At 40.7% G+C, this 21,429-nt stretch overlaps 1 protein-coding gene across 1 annotated transcript in view; it reads right to left on the bottom strand.

Moving 5' to 3' along the window:
• LOC122560050 (probable phospholipid-transporting ATPase IIA) overlaps window positions 1–21,429 on the bottom strand; it is a 179,465-nt gene that overhangs the window by 87,973 nt on the left and 70,063 nt on the right. Inside the window, exons 8-13 of the mRNA XM_043710245.1 lie at window positions 19,436–19,516; window positions 18,402–18,477; window positions 14,867–14,943; window positions 10,826–10,986; window positions 6,740–6,882; window positions 4,000–4,112 (exon numbers count right to left, since the gene is read on the bottom strand). Coding sequence (XP_043566180.1) covers window positions 4,000–4,112; window positions 6,740–6,882; window positions 10,826–10,986; window positions 14,867–14,943; window positions 18,402–18,477; window positions 19,436–19,516 — 651 coding nt within the window. The remainder of the gene's footprint in view (window positions 1–3,999; window positions 4,113–6,739; window positions 6,883–10,825; window positions 10,987–14,866; window positions 14,944–18,401; window positions 18,478–19,435; window positions 19,517–21,429) is intronic.

The raw sequence follows: 21,429 nt of genomic DNA, 5'->3' as shown, positions 1-21,429 counted from the left end.
GTAGGGTGGAAGGTGAGCACCAGGGGCGTTCTGTCCTTGTTACGGTTGGAGAGGTGGGGTCTGAGGGCGGATGTGCGGGATGTGGACGAGATGCGTTGGAGGGCATCTTTAACCACGTGGGAAGGGAAATTGCGGTCTCTAAAGAAGAAGGCCATCTGGTGTGTTCTATGGTGGAACTGGTCCTCCTGGGAGCAGATACGGCGGAGGCGGAGGAATCAGGAATACGGGATGGCATTTTTGCAAGAGATAGAATGGGAAGAGGTGTAATCCAGGTAGCTGTGGGAGTCGGTGTGTTTGTAAAAAATGTCAGTGTCAAGTTGGTCGTCACTAATGGAGATGGAGAGGTCCAGAAGGGAAGGGAGGAGTCAGAGATGGTCCAGGTAAATTTAAGGTCAGGGTGGAATGTGTTGGTGAAGTTGATGAATTGCTCAACCTCCTCTTTTAAAACAGTTGAGTACTACATGTTGTCATCACAGTTAATAGGATGGAACACCTCATCTTCAGCTCCAAAAGGATCATCAAAGGGTATAGAATTTAACTTATTTTCGATCAGGGAAGGTAACAGTGACAAAGTAACCATTAATGTCCGACTGTTCTTCAGGGAAGGTAAACCGACCATTCTCACTTGATCGAGTTAATCACTCAGTTCCCATTGACGTGACCCAACATCCTTAGTGCCAATGTTATCCACAGCCCGGCAGATCAAAAAAATGGTTTCTGAAAATTCTTGAGAAGAAGCAGGAGACTGAAGATTGGTTAAGTGTTTTAAAAGGTACAGAGTCTGTCCATGATCTACTTGTCGTCATTGGTACCAAGAGCAAACTTGAATTCAAATACTTGTGCCTACAGCTCTAAACAAAACATGTTGAACTTTGATCAATTATAGCTCATATTTTAGAATAGTTCAGTCTGACAGTAGTCTTGATAGTTTTTGTTTGTTGCAAGATTAATGGAAGATGCATGATCCTATTAAAATCTCAGCCAGCCAGACAGCAGCAAACATTTGCAGCTCCAGTGCATTTTATATGAATGAAGTGGAAAATACATTGCCATCTTAATTAGTTAGAAGGATAAAACTCCTCAGTGGTCCCTCGTTGTTCAGGGAAACTGGATAGTGTTTTATGATTCGAATCCATTTAATGTTATAATAAAGTTGCCACAGGTGAACATTAGGTAGACATTTTCTAAATTCCCAATACTTGAATCACCAAGAGTGATGCAGCCCAAAATCTGAACGTTTGAAATAATTTTTTTTCACTACTGTGAAAAGCAAGAAGTGGCTCTCACCACAGCTCAGCAAGCTACAGTGGAATGATCGAAAAGGGTCGATGATTTACTAAATGTGCTAAAGCATAGCATTTTGGGTGCAGTGTCATGCTTTGACATGTGACCTGAATGTGCCAAGAAAGATGAAAACTAGCCTTTGACCAGCATCCAGCAAACTCAAATGTTGAGCATTTGTGAGATTTAGAGGAAGTCACAATCTGGCTGGCTGTGATGACTCTGCAGCCAAATAAACAGCCAACAATCACCACAAGGGCTCAACACTTCAATAAAGACTAATCCAGTAAGGCACTGCAGAGTGACATATGTCCCTGAATACACATACTAGTCTGGAACAAATGTTTCTAGCAAAAGTGAACAGGGAAAGGTTAATGGGACGAAAGAAGTAAAGGTTGCTAACAAAAATATTGGATAGGAGTGTTATCTTATGAGAATAAAAGGTTCTGTTGCATAGCTTAAAGAACCAGTATTGAAATGTGAGTTTAGATCAGAGTGGTGCTAGAAAAGCACAGCAGGTCAGGCAGCATCCGAGGAGCAGGATAATTGATGTTTCGGGCAAAAGCCCTTCATCAGGAATAGAGGCAGGAAGCCTCCAGAGTGGAGAGATAAATGGGGCATCATCAAATGACTCACCCTGGGTAGTCTGACTCTGGGAACAATCTATTTTAAGATCAAAAGATTTTTTTTTTAGGAAGGAGAGACTAACATGAGTGAATGACAACCAGATTAAATTATCAAAGTTTCGCTTTAATTGCCTGAAGACTTCACAATAGGTGCAGCAACAAATTGACTTCACAAAAATATAGATGCTTTTAGAAAGGGCTTAAACGTATTATATAGCAAATGCAATAAGTTAAAATGAGCTGGAATTAAAATGATAAAGCAAAGGTTTGGATAATGTACAAAAACTGGAATAGAACCCACTGGCAATGGGACATTATGGAGTGAAAGTTGCTCTAAGGGCTGAAGGTTGATCCACGAGTCAGATGGTTCCACATTTGTATTTGCCTTGCCAATAAATTGCACTTCCTTTCTCTTCTGTTCCGTTTCAAAGAATTCATTCATGGCTGGATATAGCTTCACAGGTACCAATGTCAAGCAATTTCTGGAATTTTGCCTTTGCTTGATGTATGAATCTAAACAAAGCATGAGGCAGAGTCTTCTCAGCCACTGAATGATGTGGGGAAAAGCAAGAGGTTGGGAGAGTCACTGCAGATCAGCAGCAAGAAGGTTCCTGATGTCGGGAGCAGAAAGCCCCATCTTCCAATCAAATTTTGAACAATGAGCTCAGATTCTCACGAGAGAGGCTTACTTACATGCACTATCATCCACATTATGATGTTGTCCCACCTCATTGACATGCAGCTTCCCGTTCTCCCACTCACTGCATGAAAATTCCCAGCATAATAATCAGAGCAGTAACCAGCTTGCCACTAACTCCTCCAGCCCTCCATCATGGACACTAGTCACTGGCATCTCAAGGCATGCTCAATGAGCAGTCACTGCTTACACTGCCTATCAAGCAGAATGTCCAGGTCTCCGTCAGCAAAGTAGAGTTCCAATTTCTTGCTATCCCATTCATCTAGGGCAATGGACAAGAACAGTGTGAGACAGCTATAGACTGTTGGCACAAGACTGAGTACATGTCTGGCCTTTAAATATGGCATGGTGCCAGGAATCCCAGGATGTCCTGGCAATGTACAGCATGGTGTTGCAAGTGGGAGAATAAGATGAGCAGGGCGGTGTAGGGGCAAGGAACATTGATGCTGTGGCATGTTTGGGAAGTAGCATCAGAAAATCCACCAGGGTCATAGAGAAAAACCTTCCATAAAACTCACTGAAAATAACCCTTTACCAATTTCTGATAAAATCAGGCTAAACAAATGGCTATGAATCATAGCAGTGTCCAATCATATTCCTGATACCATCACCCACAATCCCGAGCGGCACAGTGGCATAGTGGTTAGCACTGCTGCCTCACAGCGCCAGAGACCCGGGTTCAATTCCCTCTCAGGCAACTGTCTGTGTGGAGTTTGCACATTCTCCCAGTGTCTGTGTGGGTTTCCTCCGGGTGCTCTGGTTTCCTCCCACAGTCCAAAAATGTGCAGGTTAGGTGAATTGGCCATGCTAAACTGCCCGTAGTGTTAGGTGGGTCTGGGTGGGTTGCGCTTCGGCGGGTCAGTGTGGACTTGTTGGTCCGAAGGGCCTGTTTCCACACTAAGTATCTGGAACATGTTGCTAAAGCAGGATCCAATCTGCTATTTTGGACAATTCAGCAGATATGAGCTTCTCCTGCTCTCTACAACAAACTCTATATATCACAAACAAGCAGATAAACACACTTCTGGTATGTTTCAAGCAAAATCTACCTTGTCGATGTGCTGCACAGAAGTGCAATCTTCTCAGGCTGTAAAATACAGTCAAATAACTATAAATGAATTATTTATTTGTGATGACATTTGAATAAGGGATTCTTTTTGATAATATATGAATTCAGAAATGAAACATCATGATAATCTGTCTAAGTAATCATGCAAAAAATACAAAGGATTGTATTAAACTCAATGAGACCTTGGACTTAATAACTTAATCACTGAAAGGAATTTAGAATTGCATTGTTCCTAGACTAAGTGATGGAAATCGGAGCTTATATTAAATTATTAGTCTGAGTAGTAAGTGGTACGAGTAACAACTAGTCACTTGGACATGGATTACCTGTGTATATGCACTAAAAACGTGGCTTTCTACTTCATCCATAGAATCCAACCCATAAGATACCGTTCCCAGGTGAAGACGTCTGAACTGCATCTCATTCTTTGTAAGAGTTCCTGTAAAATGGAGAGAAAGACCAAAATAAGATAGAGATTTTGAAATTTATGGAATGGCAGCTTAGTTCCTGTCTTAAGGCATAATGCTCTTTAGAGAGCAAGTGCAGATACAATGGGCCAAATGGCCACCTTCTGCATGTGACAATTCTGTGATCCCATGGTGCTCCGACCTTAAGGACTGTATAGAAAGTCATGTTTCTCTACCTCATTGTTTATCCACTTAGTGACACAGTGCCAGCAAATTTGCCCAACTGATTTCACGTGTGAACCTAAACTATCATTTGCAGATTATTTATCTATGGGAGGAGGGCAGGGTGAGGAATTAACACCATTTCATATGATACTGTGCTCACCTGATTGGAAAACAGGATTATATCCCCTGCATTTGCATTCAGGATTTCAGCCCCTCCCAAACCGATCTGATAGTCTCTTCGTGTGGCAAAACTCCCAGTTGCTGAGGGGAGGGGGCCTGCATTAACGACCTAATTGGTCAGAGGGTTGGATGACTGTCCACCACCTTGTGACAGTAGCAGGAAGACAAAGGGAATGCCAGCCTCTGCCATTATACACATTTTTTTTTCAAAAAGTGGTTAGCATTGCTACCTCACAGCGCCAGGGACTCAGGTTTGATTCCACCCTCGGGCGACTGGCTATGTGGAGTTTGCATGTTCTCTCCCGGTCTGCGCAGGTTTCCTCTGGGTGCTCCAGTTTCCTCCCACAGTCCAAAGATGTGCAGGTTAGGTGAATTGGCCATGCTAAATTGCCCATAGTGTCCTAGAATGTGCAGGCTAGGTGGGTTAGCCATTGGAAATGCAGGGATGGGGTAGTGGGAGTGATCTGGGTGGGATATATGTCAGGGGATTGGTAATATAATTCTATGAGGATGTGGGCATTGCTCATTTGGCCAGCATTTATTGCTCATCCCTAAATGTCCACAGGGCTATTAAGAATTAATCACATGAGCCACTTGTATACGCAGTGGGCCTTCTGCTCTCCTGTTCACTTCAATCTGTAAGGCAACAGCAAGCGGAGTTATGATTGCTTTCTGCCTTTTAGATTGTACTCAAGTTCCAGATACTATCAGCACTGATTGGCTGCTGACATTGCCACTGGCCCAATTAGGGAATTCTACAATAAGCACCACCACATTGGGTGATGGAATGTCATTGAGGCAACAGGTCTCCAACCCTGTATTGAAAATCCAGCCCCAGAACACAGTTATGTCAGAAAAACCTTATCCCTAGTACCACCTTAGTGTATTTCCTCTCTGGTACGTTGACATCTTTTTAGAATTGAATGTAGCCCGAATTGAAGATGTTTTTCTGTCTTAGACCTCCAATGATTTGTTTCTAACATCAAATGGACTATATCCATTTTTTCAGCCTCATCAACTTATTCCCTCCATTAAAAGATCAGTAAATCTGAATCTCTAAAGGTGTTTATGCTTCTTCTTCTGTTAATGCTTTACCATTCTTGAATGTAGCCCGAATTGAAGATGTTTTTCTGTCTTAGACTTCCAATGATTTGTTTCTAACATCAAATGGACTATATCCATTTTTTCAGTCTCATCAACTTATTCCCTCCATTAAAAGATCAGTAAATCTGAATCTCTAAAGGTGTTTATGCTTCTTCTTCTGTTAATGCTTTACCATTCAGAGCATATTTCCTCTCCTTATTTGCCAGAAGAATTGAGAAGCAGCAGGTTTTTTTTGACTACTTCCCCTCAAGATGGGAAAGTATAGAACACCATCATCCTTTCGTCACTCACTTTGGCTTCTCTAAGCTCAAAATGTTTAAAATTGTGATCTAGTCATTGAAGAGTAACTTCATTAGTTTACTATGGAAGGATATACAGCACCCTAGAACATAAAAGGGAAATTCTGTCTGTCTGTCTTTAAAACAACAACATTCGAGCCTGAAATAATATTTTGGTCTAGTGATCACAAACTAAAAAACTATCCAAAGGAAGAAGGGAAGAGGGTGATTTCAGGATAATCAACAGAAAGAAGAAATGAAGTATATCACTTCCTTTGGGAATTGCTCTGTCATCTATGTTTATTTTGTCTCAGATTTTATTCAATACTTCTTCTGAGGCAGACAGCTTATTATTAGAAAGTTGCTGGGGCGGTACAGGATGCTACGACTTATAACATGAAAGCTAAGAATGAATCTAAGTCACACAATTGTACAGCACAGAGGAGGCCATTCAGTCTGAAGTGCCCGTACTAGTGCTCTGAAAGGCTTTTTAACATAACCTAATCCTTCATGTCCCTTTTATGTCTTTGGTCTCAAAGTTTCTTGCATTTTTACAGATCCTGCTTTCTCTGCTGCTGATACAAAATTTCATGTCCTACCTCTGAGTATTTTTTTTTAATCTATTCTTTTGAAGATGATCTTAACTTTATGGCCATTAATTATTGACTCACTGAGTAATGGAAATAGAAGCTGGTCCAAACTTTTTTTCAAAGCCTCTTAGTCTTGAGCATCAAGTTTTGTGCTTTGATGAAGAGCCCCAGCTTTTCAATTCCCAACTAAACACTGCTCTCCTTCGCATCATATTATTGAACCCTCTTTTCAGCCTCTCCATGGCAAGTGCGTGAGTACAATCCCAAAAAGATAGCCATTACCTGTCTTGTCTGTGAGTACATAAGATATTCTCCCAAGCTGCTCTGGAATGGTACTGGCCCGTACCAATGTGCCAGGAATTTTAGAGTCTTTCCTAATCATCAAGCTGTAGACCATCTTTCCCATGTCCAGGTTAACACGTATACTACAGAGATCAGAAAGAATAAATTCTGATAACAAAACAGATCACAATATATCTTGTCACATAAACATCCAGGTACTGGTGAGTGTACTAAATATATGAACGTTTATGTAAATACAGAAGAAGGTGTGACCAATTAGTTTTGGGCTACAAATGCAAATGTGGTAGAACATATTTGGTGTGGTTTCCAATTTATAATTAACAAATCAGATACGCTTCAGTGGAAATGATATAACCACAGAACATTTCTTTTTCTTTTCTCCCTTCTGCATCTCAAAGACATGTAAACCCATGTTAAAATGGATTTCAGGAACCCTCTAGTAACTATACAGTGCTTCACCCAAACATGCACAAGCCTTAATCCAGTAAGCTTCAAACAACTACCCAAACTCTATGGAAAATTACAGCTCAAGCCAGATCACATTCTCACTGTTCTGAAGGGTCACTGAACCCGAAACATTAATTCCACTTTCACCCCACAGATGCTATCTGACCTGCTGAGTTTTCCCAGCAATTTCGGTTTCTGTTCAATTCCTCCCTTGTTCAAAATATCCAGGATAAGGATTGTCAAACTTTGACAAGGTTAGAAATCCGGCTCAATTTTGACACCCCCCTCCCCCGCCGCCTCTTCAATCTACTAATATTAAGATGTGTTACAGCACCTTGAATTTTACTCTTGTAAGGATTATCTATCGCAACACAGCTGAGATGATTCAGTCTAAGTCCTTCCTGGAGAGTCAATAGAACCATTACTTCAAAAGGAAATCTGATGAGTTTACACTATGTGGGAAGTTAGAGTTTTGAAACTTCATCTTGACCCAAACTGTCCTCCAACCTATGCACCTTAGGTTTTAAAACATTTAGATACCAATATAAAATATTAGAACTATAATAAGGAGCTCTTGCTAAACTATACAAGGCATTCGACAGACAATATCTAGAATACTATTTTGGTTCCCTTATGGAAGAAAAGATATACTGGCATTGAAGGCAGCTCAAAGAGTGTTCATTAGGTTGATGTTGGGTCTGAGGGACTTTCTTGTGAGGAAAGCCTGAGGAGGTTGGGCTTGCACTCACTACAGCTCAGAAGAATGAGAGGAGACCTTGTTGAAATGTACAAGATCCTTATAGGCTTGGCATGGTAGATGCAGAGAGGTTGTTTCCCTGTGGGAAGAGTCTAGAGCCAGAGGAGACTTGAGTGGAAGGAGAGTCACCCGTTTAAGATAAAGAAACATAAGATTTTTTTCTCAGACAGCAGTCAATCTATCAACTTTTTTTTTAAACCACAGAGGGCTTTCGATTTTTGGTCATTAACTATAGTCAAGGCTGAGACAAACAGATTTCAAGTCCGTAAGGGAATCAAGGTTTATAGGTATAAGGCAGAAAAGTGGAGTTCAGGATATCAAATTAGCCATGAGCCCATTGAATGGAAGTGCAGACTCAGTGGGCAAATGGTCTACATCCACTCTATGTCCTATGGTTTTACTGGAAGTCAGATGGTGTGTGGACAACCAGGCTGCATTGATTGGGCAGGTTAGGACATGAAGCTTTATGATGCGGTTACAAGTCTCATTGGCATTCCTCTATTGAATTCAATGACAGGCTGTCAAATACAGGTGGGGAGTGCTTTTCTCACAACCTTTTTGGATAAAGGAAAACCTCCCACAATCAAGCTCTCAGCAACTCCACACCCAATTATTGTTAATATCTCCTCCTCACCCCCTACTCCAACCTCCCCTACAAGCCTGCTGGTCTCCCCAGAATCCTTAATCACCCTTGTGATAATGACATCAAACTCCCTCCCTCTCCAAACATCATGCCTTGCTCCTACTGCCCCACACATCAGATCATCCTTCTCCAGTGACCTTCACTCTACTACTTCCCGATAAACTGAAAGCCCAACCCAGCAATCAGAATGGCGTCTAAGTTTTCAAGCACAAATGCACGATTGAATTCAAACTCTAGAGTTGAGATTCTGAACTTCCACATTTCCCATGCCTTACTGCTTCCTGCCGGTAAGAGAAGCTAAATAAAACGCCACAGCTTTTGTTCTTTATACAAATCTTGCCAGTGAGGCTGTTGTAAGCTAATAAAATATCTCTCAGGCAAATATTTGGAGATTTCAGCTGGGAGATGCAAGATTGCAGGAAAGTACTACTGACAGAACTTTAAAATTAGTACATATACAAATGTTACTGCAGATGTTATTAAATGTTTTGATAGGTGTATTTAGATAAACTGGACTGGGCAAGGCCCTGGGAGGTAATCATTCCCAGGGTTAACTCCTTCATGAAAGGAATGGGAGAATACTGCAAGAAAAAGAAATGCAGATCTAAATAGAAGATTTAATGCTTAGGGTGCTTGTTTTTAAGCATACTGAAATAAGCAATGACAATGAAGAGAACATTTTGTTCCACTTTTGTAAAAATCAACCACCCAAAAAAAGTGCACATAGCATTTGCAGCAGAGCACTGACAGTGGAGTATTGTGTTGAATGAACATAAATGCACTGATACTTTCTGCTTCAACCACCCCACGTATCCACATTCTGGGTCGGACGAATGTCTAAATTTGTTACTTGTGCTGTTAGTACTTTCTTTATACTTGTGCCTCCTTTTTCTAGGATTATCCACATCTACCCGATGAAACACTTCCATGACCAGGGAAGCCCTCACTCAGGTTTACTCTTTTGCAGAAATCAAAATACTTGGGTCCAATGTCATCATTATTTATTTTGGTGGCAATTGTGCTCTCTCATTTCTACAACAACTTTGTAAAGATTTTCTGCACTGTCGTCAATGTTTCAAGGCTTTTTTATTGTCAGCACTGAATAAATCCTCAAAACAAAACATGCAACATTCTCAAATAGGTTAAAAAAATACAGGAGTGCAAACTGAACTACTCAGGAAATCTCTTGCTTTCCTACATATCCCTTAGGGTAGAGAGATATGAACACTTCCAGTGCACTGCAACAAAAGGTTTTCTACAAATTTAACATAACCTACTTGATTTTGTATTCTTTTCCACCAGAAACTAATTCCACTATCTTGTCTGGACACTTTTAACCTTAACCAAGTTGTGTTGCCTATAGTAATGATTTGCATAAACACATTTCCAAATCTCTTTGTTCAATTGGATTCAGTACACCTTCCAAATAATGAAGAGCTTTACATTTCTCCTACCAGATTGCATCATTCCTTTTCTTACACCATAATTAATTTTGTTTTCCAATTATCTATCCATGTTGCAAAGCTGTTTGTGTCTTATCATCTTTTTTGGGTTGGTCTTCCAAACTCCAGTTATTTCCTCCAACTTGGTATCATCTTCAAATTTCAACACAGCCCACTCAGACCTCAGCTCTACATCAATCATTCAATCTGTTATCCTGTGAAATAACTCTTATCTCGGACTTTCTACTTTATAGCCATTTTGCAAATTATTTTGTCAGCTGCCTAGAGTCAATTGTGTCACACAGTTGTGTCATAAATGTGCGCACACTAAAGACCTTCTGAAAGATCGAATATTCCACATTCACTGCATTGCTTCTGTTCAGATATGATGTAATGGGAATGGTGTTCTGAAGGGCTTGGCGCTGACATTATTGTTTACCATGTGCATCCATGATTCAGAAATTAGCAAAACGATTCAAAATTTGCAATACAGAGGAACCTCGATTATCCGAAGGACACGGGCGGGGAGTATTTCATTCGGTTAATCGAATTCCGGATAATATAGTTTAGCCGAGCATCGGGACATTGCGATCTTGCTGGATAATCCGATATTCAGTTAGTCGAATGCCGGATAATCGGAGGATGCTCTGTAATACTAAATTGGAGCATATATGTAAAGTGTAAACTGATGGGACAGTGGACACAGAAAAGGAAACTGGAAACCAAAAACCTTTAAAAAGATTGATTTTGGCAGTAAGAAACAGACCACATTTTACCTGATTGGAACAATTTGGGAGAACAGAAGGAAGAAGCGAAACAAGTGGAGATACCAGCGACCCCGGAAGTGCTGCAGGGAAACCATGACAAGCGATAACACCACCAAAGCAACAAACAAAATCTTCATCAAACAGTTCACCTCCAGGTCAAACCGTCCCATCTAGAAGAAGAAAAATTAAAATCAACAAAAGTTCTGCTTTGCATGTAGATTCATAAATTTAGCTCTCCAGCCCATTTTCTCCAGAAAAATATTTTGATGTGAAAAATGTGACATGCATTCACTGTTTTTATCTATTGAGAAGTGGCAACTATCTTGCCTGTGATCAAGAATTTTTTTTCAGAGATATGGCTACAATAGGCAAAGTTGCCAACCAACAAGAGACACCAAAGTGTCCATGTTTTGGTGTAATTTCTTTGTTGACTAATTCCTGGTTCTGAGTTAGACTGATAGATATCACTGGTTAAAACCAACTAGGTAAAAACAATGACTGCAGATGCTGGAAACCAGATTTTGGATTGGTGGTGCTGGAAGAGCACAGCAGTTCAGGCAGCATCCGAGGAGCAGCAAAATCGACGTTTCGGGCAAAAGCCCTTCATTTTTATTCCTGATGAAGGGCTTTTGCCCGAAACGTCAATTTTGCTGCTCCTCGGATGCTGCCTGAACTGCTGTGCTCTTCCAGCACCACCAATCCAAAAAATGATAGATATCACTGACCTAATCCTGGTTTCAGTCCCATGCAGAGTAGCAGATTTGGTGCTCTTCCTGCTGCCACCTTGTGGTGAATATATGAGAAAAGGCATTAGGCCAAAGTTAACTGGTGCTCCTCCCTACATGAGGAATAAACTCTTTTAAAGAAATTCAGTAGCAGGAAAAGTTGCTTAACATTAGTTATTTTTAGCTTGTATGATGGGATATCATGTCTATTTAAAACACATGGATCAGAAATGTTGTGTGCTATTCACAGCGACATCAGCTATATTTTAAACTATTTCTGCAGCATAAACCGAATGCTTTGCCAATCCCTTTCAATATAAAGAAGAATCAAACTGGACTCAAAACATTAACTCGGTTTCTCTCTCTGCAGATGATGCCAGAACTGCTGGGTTTCCACAGCATTTCCTCACTTTATTACCGTGGGCAAGTTATGGACTGAATCCTGAGGGACAGGATGTACGTGTATTTGGGAAAGGCAAAGGCTGATTAGGGATAATCAATAAGGTTTTGTTGTGGGAAATCATGTCTCACAAACTTGATTGAGTTTCTTGAAGTAATAACAAAGAGGACTGAGGAGGGCAGAGTGGTGGACATGATCTATGTGGACTTCAGTAAAGCATTTGACAAGATTGCATGTAGTATACTAGTTATCAAGGTTAGATCACATGGAATACAGGGAGAACTAGCCAGTTGGATACAGAACTGGCTCGAAGGTAGAAGACAGAAGGTGGTGGTGGAGGGGTGCTTTTCAGACTGGAGGCCTGTGATCAGTGGTGTGTCACATGGATCATTGTTGGCTCCACTGCTTTTTTTTAAGATTTAGATTAGATTACTTGCAGTGTGGAAACAGGCCCTTCGGCCCAACAAGCCCACACCGACCCGCCGAAGCGCAACCCACCCATGCCCCTACATTTACCCCTTCACCTAACACTATGGGCAATTTAGCATGCCCAATTCACCTGACCTGCACATCTTTGGACTGTGGGAGGAAACCGGAGCACCCGGAGGAAACCCACGCAGACACGGGGAGAATGTGCAAACTCCACAGAGTCAGCCGCCTGAGGCAGGAATTGAACCCGAGTCTCTGACGCTGTGAGGCAGCAGTGCTAACCACTGTGGATGTGAACATAAGAGGTATAGTTAGTAAGTTCGTAGATGGCATCAAAATTGGAGATGTTGTGGACAGCGAAGAAGATTACAACAGGATCTTGATCAGATGGGCCAAAGGCTGAGGGGTGGCAGATGGAGTTTAATTTAGGTAAATACGAGGTGCTGCATTTTGGGAAAGCAAATCTTAGCAGGACTTATACACTTAATGGTAAGGTCCCAGGGAGTGTTGCTGAACAAAGAGATCTTGGAGTTCAGGTTCATAGCTCCTTGAAAGTGGAGTCGCAGGTAGATAGGATAGTGAAGAAGGCATTTGTTACAGTTGCCTTTATTGGTCAGTGCATTGAGTATAGGAGTTGGGAGGTCATGTCGTGGCTGTACAGCCATTGGTTAGGCCACTTTTGGAATACTGAGTGCAATTCTGATCTCCCTCCTATAGGAAGAACGTTGTGAAACTTGGAAGGGTTCAGAAACGATTCACAAGGATGTTGCCGGGGTCAGAGGGTTTGAGCTAGAGGGAGAAGCTGATTAGGTTGGGGCTATTTTCCCTGGAGTGTTGGAGGCTGAGGCGTGACTTTACAGAGGTTTATAAAATCATAAGGAGCATGGATACTATGAGTAGACAAAATCTTTTCCCGGGGGTGGGAGACTCCAGAACCAGAGGGCATAGGTTTAAGGTGAGAGAGGGGAAAGATTTAAAAGGGACCTAAGGGGCTTCTTCTATTTTTTTTACGCAGAGGATGATGCGTGTATGGAATGAGCTGCTGGAGAAAGTGGTGGAGGCTGGTACAATTGCAGCATTTAAAAGGCATCTGGATGGTTATATGAATAAGAAGGGCATAGAGGGATATGGGGCTAGATTAGTGTAGGATACCTGGTCAGCATAGACAGTTTATGTAGGATATCTGGTCAACAGAAGGGTCTGTTTCCATGCTGTGTAGTACAGCTCTATGATTGAAATCAATTTCATTGTAATGTGTGGGCAGTGCAAAAGGAACAAGTCGATGAAATGTACCTTTTTAACTGAGTACAAGGCAATGCAGAGTGCTAAACCCAAATATTTTCCAATGGAAATGCCATGAACAATCACAGCCAACTTGCCTGGTTGTATCTCCATGCCATTCATAGTCCAACAAGTCATCAATCTTTTCTCAAGCTTTATAAATTCTTAATGAAGTTGGTTTTCTGGAAATATCACTCCTAATGAGTGCAAGATGAAAACTTTGACTTCATGTTTCTTGTTAGCAATGTTTAAGTTCTGTACTACCAAGCAATTGTTTGGTGAGATTTGTTTAAAATTCTGTGCTCACCAAGTTAGAGGTAATTATTACTGAACAGTGGAACCTGAATGGTTTCAAGAACTCCATCTTAACGCAGAATGCCCAATATTAAACATAAGACATCTACGCAAAGTGAAAGTCCCTCTATCCAATTTCTGCAATGCACCTTAGCCCAAACCTCTGAACAGAATCCTGAACAGTAGCAATGTCTGACATCCTGTACCTTGTGTAAGTGAAATGAACAATCTGGGTTTGGATGCACCTTTCCCCATTAGGAGCGGTTTTAAGCTGCTCACAATTCATTTCCCCAACAGGACCTTCCCACTAGCAGACATAGAAACTCTAAGCTGAATTTGAACATGAGTCCACAAATTCTCATCTATCCCAATCCACAGTAAACTTTATATATTGGCATGCATTTCCCATCGAGACTACACAGATATCTTTTCGAAAGCTGTACAGCCAGTAGATAAAGCCCATGACATTTTAATGGGTTGGTATTCCTGCCAATCCAGTCCTTGGCTTCTTGAGAAATGGGAATATCTCTGGCAGCTGAGAAGTCACCCAGCTTTCAGCTCATGGTTTTATTTTAAAATGTCACTGACATCATTACAGAGTATACCTCTGATGGCTTAATTTTATCTTTCAGTATTTACACATTCTATCAAATCAACAAAAATAAAATCATTAAAACTTTGCATAAATACTGTGAAACCTTTTCTAAATACTGGTGTTTAGAAATCATCAAAAACAAATGAGAAATGGCTCCCTGTACTAGTTGTTAGGGAAATCTAAAATATACATGAAATACAATTTCACAGAAAATATGAACATTAAAAAATTCTCCCAGTAATTTGCAATGGTTGGAGATTTACAAGGAGAAACAAACATGGGACTTGTTGCTAAATTTGTTCTACACCAAGATTTTCAAACCGTACCTTGCTTTTTGGGTGAGAGGTATTCATAACACTTCTCATCTCTTTGCCAGTGTAGATAACAACACCCACTGCAGTACCTGGGAAACAGATTACATCAATAAAACACAAGTAAGCGAGAGCCAGAAATACATTTTGTTCTAAAGAACTGATTAAAATCAGTCTGTTCCACAGGTTCAGTTGATACTATAATGGCTAACATGATGTATTTTGCTTTTCATAAGTGCAAGTGAACATTCACATTGTACAATATTAGGCAAGATAGAAATGTCCCAAGGATTTTATGCTCAAAATGTTAGCTCCATATCGCATTCTGGAGATATTGCTGTGTATTTCCATTACTTTCTATTTTATTTCCGATCTCCAACATCTGATTTATTTGTTTTTACAAAAGACTTAGTGTCGATCAACGACCTTTGTGAAGTAAACTGGTTTCAGCTGACAGCAGTAAAGATGTTTCAGTTGGCTATAAAGATCCTGAGATTGGAAAAAGGTAAAAAGATGGCAAGAAAGTATAAAAGGGAGAGGCAGGATGGGGGAACAAAGATGAAAATATACAGCAAGGGAAAGGGGAACTTGGAGTGGATAAAACAGATCAGCATTACTTTCACAAAATTCCAATCCCAGGGATTCTCAGTTTGCTTCAGAAAAGGAAAGTCCTACAGACTTCACTGCACCAGCAATCCACACATGGCAATTTGAACAAAGAGGCATTTCAGCATTTGTAAATCAGAATGGAGTAATTACCCAATTGCTCGATCACATTTGACCTTACAACTTAACAACTATGTATTGGGGAAATATACAGCCAGCATTGTTTTTCAACACAGTCACGCTTCAAGAGAATAGAAGGTCATTATTAAGAGCCAAACTTTGACATTTTGTTAACACAGTTTTGACACTGGGCTGTATTATATTATTTTAGGGCTATACACCATATAGTTTACAAAATATTGGTGGGATGATTATTAACTGGAATACATGCTGGGCAAGTTGTGGGAGAGGCATGTACAATGGCTGCTTGAGGGGTCCAGCAAAAAGCTCTCTCCATGGGCCACAAAATATACACAGCGAAAAGCAAACAGTATCGCTTAAAAAAACAGTAACAATGGTATTTCCCATTGAACACAATATGTCAGAAAGCAGTATATACAAAACATACTGGGCAAAGATGTACGGCAAGTATTAAGGTAAAAGTGATATCCAGTAGCTAAATTAATAAAATATTAATTTAAATACATATAAACTGAAAAGTTTCAGGTTATGTTGAAGTTAAACTGCTTGTGCCACTGATGAAACACCACAGCACAGTAGTATGAAATGAATTTACAAATACAATAGCTAGCTGCAGCAGAGCCCATGGGATGAGTCACTGAGAATATCAAGGATGACAACATTTTCCTGATTTATGCTTCTTCTCAACTCTCAGTTCAACCTCATCCTGTTATCTAACTCAATGAGTAAGCTGCTGATGATGTAATACCTCACTAGGGAGCAAGCTGAAAACCAGTCCCTCTACTCCCAGAGTCATCACAAAAATTAAAGATTGCATAAAAGTATATAAAATTCACAATTTACTAGTCTTTCAGACTCAGGTTGAAATAACGTATGGACCAGGTTTATGTATGAAATAAACATACTATTTATGACAAATAAAGTGATTCTAACTACAGATCAACAATTATGATATATAACTCTACTAGTTAAGACGCTAACCCACTTATAAAATTTCCCCATAACATGTACACACATACCAACAAAAAAAATGTTTTGGTTGGAGGGAGAGACTGGGACAGTAGTGCAGTGGGCTCTGTCCACAGGAATTGCTGAGATGATACTTTCACTGGTCAGAATGCTGCAACTCAACTTTCCATCTTTGTATACTTTCATCTGTTTGCAAAAGGCACAGGATAACTGATTCACACTTTATCTGGGAGAATGCAACAACACTCTCTGTAAGGGACCCACCTCGCTGCTTCAGTTCAAAGAAGGTTTACTAGACCAGTACCTGGATCAGATAGGCTATCTTAAGCTGAAATATCAGACAGCCTTTGGTTATATCATAGAACATAAAACATTACAACGCAGTACAGGTCCTTCGGCCCTCAATGTTATGCCGACCTGTGGAATCAATCTGAAGCCCATCTATCCTACACTATTCCATTTTCATCCACATGTTTATCCAATGATCATTTAAATGTCCTTAAAGTTGGCAAGTCTAATCCTGTTGCAGGCAGTGTGTTCCATGCCCCTATTACTCTGAGTAAAGAAACTAACTTTGACATCCATCCTATATCTAACACCCCTCAATTTAAAGCTATGTCCTCTCATACTAGTCATCACCAACAGAGGAAAAAAGGCTTTCACTGTCCATCCTATCCAAACCTCTGATCATCATGTGTGTCTCAATTAAGTCTCCTCTCAAACCTCTTCCACTAGAGTTCAGAAAAAAATAGGAGCAATTTCTCTGAAACATCCAGGATTGTGAGGGGTTTTGACAGGGTGGATGTGGAAAGGAAGAATAGCAGAAGAATACAGAATGAAGGGTAAAACAAAACAAAGAACTGTTGATGTGGGAAATCTGAAACAAAAACAGTAAGAGCTGGAGAAACTCAGCAGGTCTGGCAGCATCAGTGGAGAGAAAGCAGAATTAACATTTTGGGTCCAATGATCCTTCTTCTGAGGAAGGGTGACTGGACTCCAAACTACAACTATGGCATGAAGTTTAAAAATAAGAGATCTCCCACTTAAGGCAGAGATGAGGAGTTCTGTTTTCTCACAGCCGGCCATGAGTCTTTGGAACTCTCTCTCTCAGAAGGGAGCAAAACAAAGAAAAGTCTGAATATTTTTAAGGCAGATGTGATAGGCAAAGATGTGAAGGGATACTTGGGGAATTTCGAATAATCAGATCAACTATGATCTTATTGAATGGCTGAACAGGGTCCAGGGGCCAAGTGGCCTACTCCTGCTCTTAAGTCATGCTGCTATTTTCATTACGAACACCACCAGCATTGCATGGGTCCCACCTCACACAAACTTAGCATTCTGGAATCACTTCAGCTGGTTAGCCTGAGAGATGCCATGCTGGCAGCAAATCAACAGGTTTCAGCTTATATAAAGGACATGCCTGTGTGTGTTCCTCTCTTGGACTCTGCATGGACTAGAGGAGGAGCCTAACCTGTGAAATCCAGGTAGACCTTCACAGTGCTGCCAAAAGCCATTTTACAAAAATGAACAACACAACCATGATCGTCCTGAAACCATTTGGCAAACGGCTGCTTGTTTCTAAAAGAAAACAAATGTACACCTTGTATACAATGCCATGTTTATACTTCATTCGTTCACATCATGTACTAGTAAACACATAATAAAAGCCCATGCTAATGTTGTCATAAAGGGAACTTCTCCTGAAATACCCATTCACTACGCAGCAAGACCTAGTTGACGGTAGGCACATCAGGTGGTTTCAGCAAATTGTTAAACAAGAAAGTCATAGATTTCTTATCTGTTCCACAAGGGTAGATGAAAATCACCTTACCAGAAGCAATGACAGTACTGGCCCATAATGTATTCTCTATGCTCAAACTCTCATTAATTGGTGGGTCACTATCCTCCTAAAACACAAAATGAAGAATTATTCTTTCAATTTCAATAGATGCAACATATTGAATGATCACTGTTCCCTAATTGCCAAACAAAACTCTAAGTATTATTAAATCAACCTGAAGACTAAAACCATATATTTTTCAGTTTGAATATACTGAGTTGGACAATACACCTGGTTTCTCATCAAGTTACTATTTTTACTATAGTCCAGCCAGAATCACCAAGTGAATGGAGTATCCCCCAGTTCTCTGAAGTCTCTGAACCAAGATGTGTTTGATCCTCAGTGTGCCAAATTACTTGTTCGCAATAGGATGGTGCCGTGGCCACATTAACCATCAGCAGCCCCTTTGATTAGGAAAGGGGCAAAACTGAGAAAGCTTTCCACTTTTGGTCTGGGTCCAGTGATCCTTGTTCAAACTGCATGAATTGCAATACTGGGAGAGAAGAGCACTCACTGCAGTTACAATCCATAGTGGAATAAGCAGGATACATTTACTTCAGGTACTCTCATGAATAATAGTCACTTGGATAAGGTTTCAGAGACTGACCCATCCGAATGGAACTGTGCCACAGGGAGGAGCCAATCTCTGGAAGAGACAATGGGAGAAGATATTGACGTTAAAAAAAAGTAATAATGCAAAACAGATACACCTATATATTCATGAACAATAAAACAAATTGAAAAGACCCTTTCGATCCAGGTCGTTCTGGTGTAACATGTGTTTCATTAACACAAATTGACTATAATGCATTCGATGAATTGTGGATGCTGTTTGGATAACAAGAGATCTATTGAGGTCTTGTAGAGCGTGAATTTCTATATTGCGATTTTCTACAGCACAGGGTTGCAGAGGAACACAACTGTCGCATTACAGCAGAACGACCTGTAGAATCATTCTGAAATGGAATGGTGATAATATTTGATCTATTATAACATAGGGCAATGCTGAATTCTTACTAACTCACCCGAGTGAAAGTCCCAATAAAACTGTGAATATCAATGTTTGGTTCTTCTGCATAAACATAAGATCGTATTTGTAACAGATCCTGTGGATTAAAATGAAATTGAGTAAGGACAATATCTGTGTGCTGTTATATTAGGTTATGGTCCTGATAGAGATAGTGCAAGAGCCTGCACTGAGCGGCACTCAATCTGGTAATTTTTTATTTTAAAAACATACTTTTTCATAAAAATATACACAGTCACTGAAGCAGTTTTGTTCTGTACAGTAGCATATGGAGAAAGAAACATTTGAGTTTGACTCTATCCAACAAACACAATTTCTTACTTGTACTAGACTCTATTTATATATATTTGAGATACTGAGGGGCCCAACAGCTGAATGGACCCTCAATTAACTTCAGCAGAAAGACATTAGACTGTGGTCTTTACACACTGGACCTCGGTGGCACCTGCCCCAAGCACGGACTGTGCCTGGAGTACCATCAATTTGGTGAAAGACGCTCTTTGGTCTGCTTGAAACATGTTGGTCTTCCAGAGCATGGAGTTGACTTTGACTGAGTGCTGCAGACTGGCTCATTCCAAAATCCAGGACGACATGCTAAAGGATGCACTAAAGCTTGGGGTACTCAATCTGATTATGTCATACCAGTTTGAGTGGGGGGGGGAAAAAAAGTCAGAACATACAGTGAAGACCTATATCCTCAGTCTCCTCATGATCTTAGTAACAGTGCCAAACTTGCTGAGTGCATGTACCTGATTGGTATCGTGCAATAAACTGCACCTTGTTTAAGAAAAGAGCCTCTTCTGGCTAAGATTCATGCGATGGCAACAAAGTACCCCAAACACAAGTTGGTAGTTGTTAGCATCGACAAAAAAAAAGCACCATAATCTGACAGGTGCCATATGAAGATAAACTGAAATAGTTTCACTCATGGGAAATAAGCACAGATTTATTTTCATTGACTTTATAGATTCTGTTCAATGCCGTGTCTATTTACTCACGATTTAGTTTTTTTATGAGCTCAAAAGATTTATGGTTGTTTGTTGGAAGAAAAATGTAGGTTGAGCACTTTGGGAATCTCCTGATATGCAGTAAGCACATGAAGCCAGAATGCCTGCCTTTTGTATATTCTATGTGCTGCTGTATTACAGCTCAAATAACCACAGATAATCTCCTGCTGATAAATTGACACCTTTATATGTTTCAGTTGAGGCACTCTGTATTAATCATTTAGAGGAAAGCACTAACCTAGGGAAGCAATAATACAATTCCAACTCGCTTCATACAAATTGAATAATGGTTTTTTTGAGGCTTCATATTGACTTTCCACATGAACCTTAAAACAGGTTTGGTCTTACAGATGGGCGGCTCCCACGTTCATGAGAAAGTGAGCTGTCATCGGTCAGAAATGTGCTCTTCTCTCCTTAAACTCATGCCCTCCCAATGCACCTCCAGTACTCTCAGCATGCTGCTCTGTGCCACTGCCTCTCCCTACTTTGTTGCCCTGGGCTCAGGCTGTGTCTCAACCACCCCCCACCCCAGCTTCCCATTTTCTGTATACATTCACTCTCCTTTATTTTCCCAATGCTTTCTCTTTGGTCTTTCCCTCACTAGGTTCCTGACTGAGCTTGGAAATAAATGTTCAGGCTTAGTTCAGAGGAGAAGCATTGGAATGCAGCAAAGATCGTTCATTTACTCAGCGGCATGGTGGCTCAGTGGTTAGCACTGCTGCCTCACAGCACCAGGGTCCCAGGTTCAATTCCAGCCTCGGACAGGCAGACTGTCTGTGTGGAGTTTGCGTGTTCTCTCTGTGTAGGTTTCCTCCCACAGTCCAAAAGATGAGCAGGTCAGATGAACTGTCCATAGTGTTAGGTACATTAGTCAGAGGGAAATGGGTCTGGGCGGGTTACTCTTCGGAGGGTTGGTTTGGGCTGAAGGGCCTGTTTCCACGCTGTAGGCAGCCAAATCTAATCTAAGCCTCTTTCATATTTGAAC

The sequence above is a fragment of the Chiloscyllium plagiosum genome, chromosome 20 (genome assembly GCF_004010195.1).
Source record: "Chiloscyllium plagiosum isolate BGI_BamShark_2017 chromosome 20, ASM401019v2, whole genome shotgun sequence".
Lineage (NCBI taxonomy): Eukaryota > Metazoa > Chordata > Chondrichthyes > Orectolobiformes > Hemiscylliidae > Chiloscyllium > Chiloscyllium plagiosum.
Note: the sequence above shows the minus strand (reverse complement) of the source record. Positions and strands in the feature narration are given on the sequence as shown.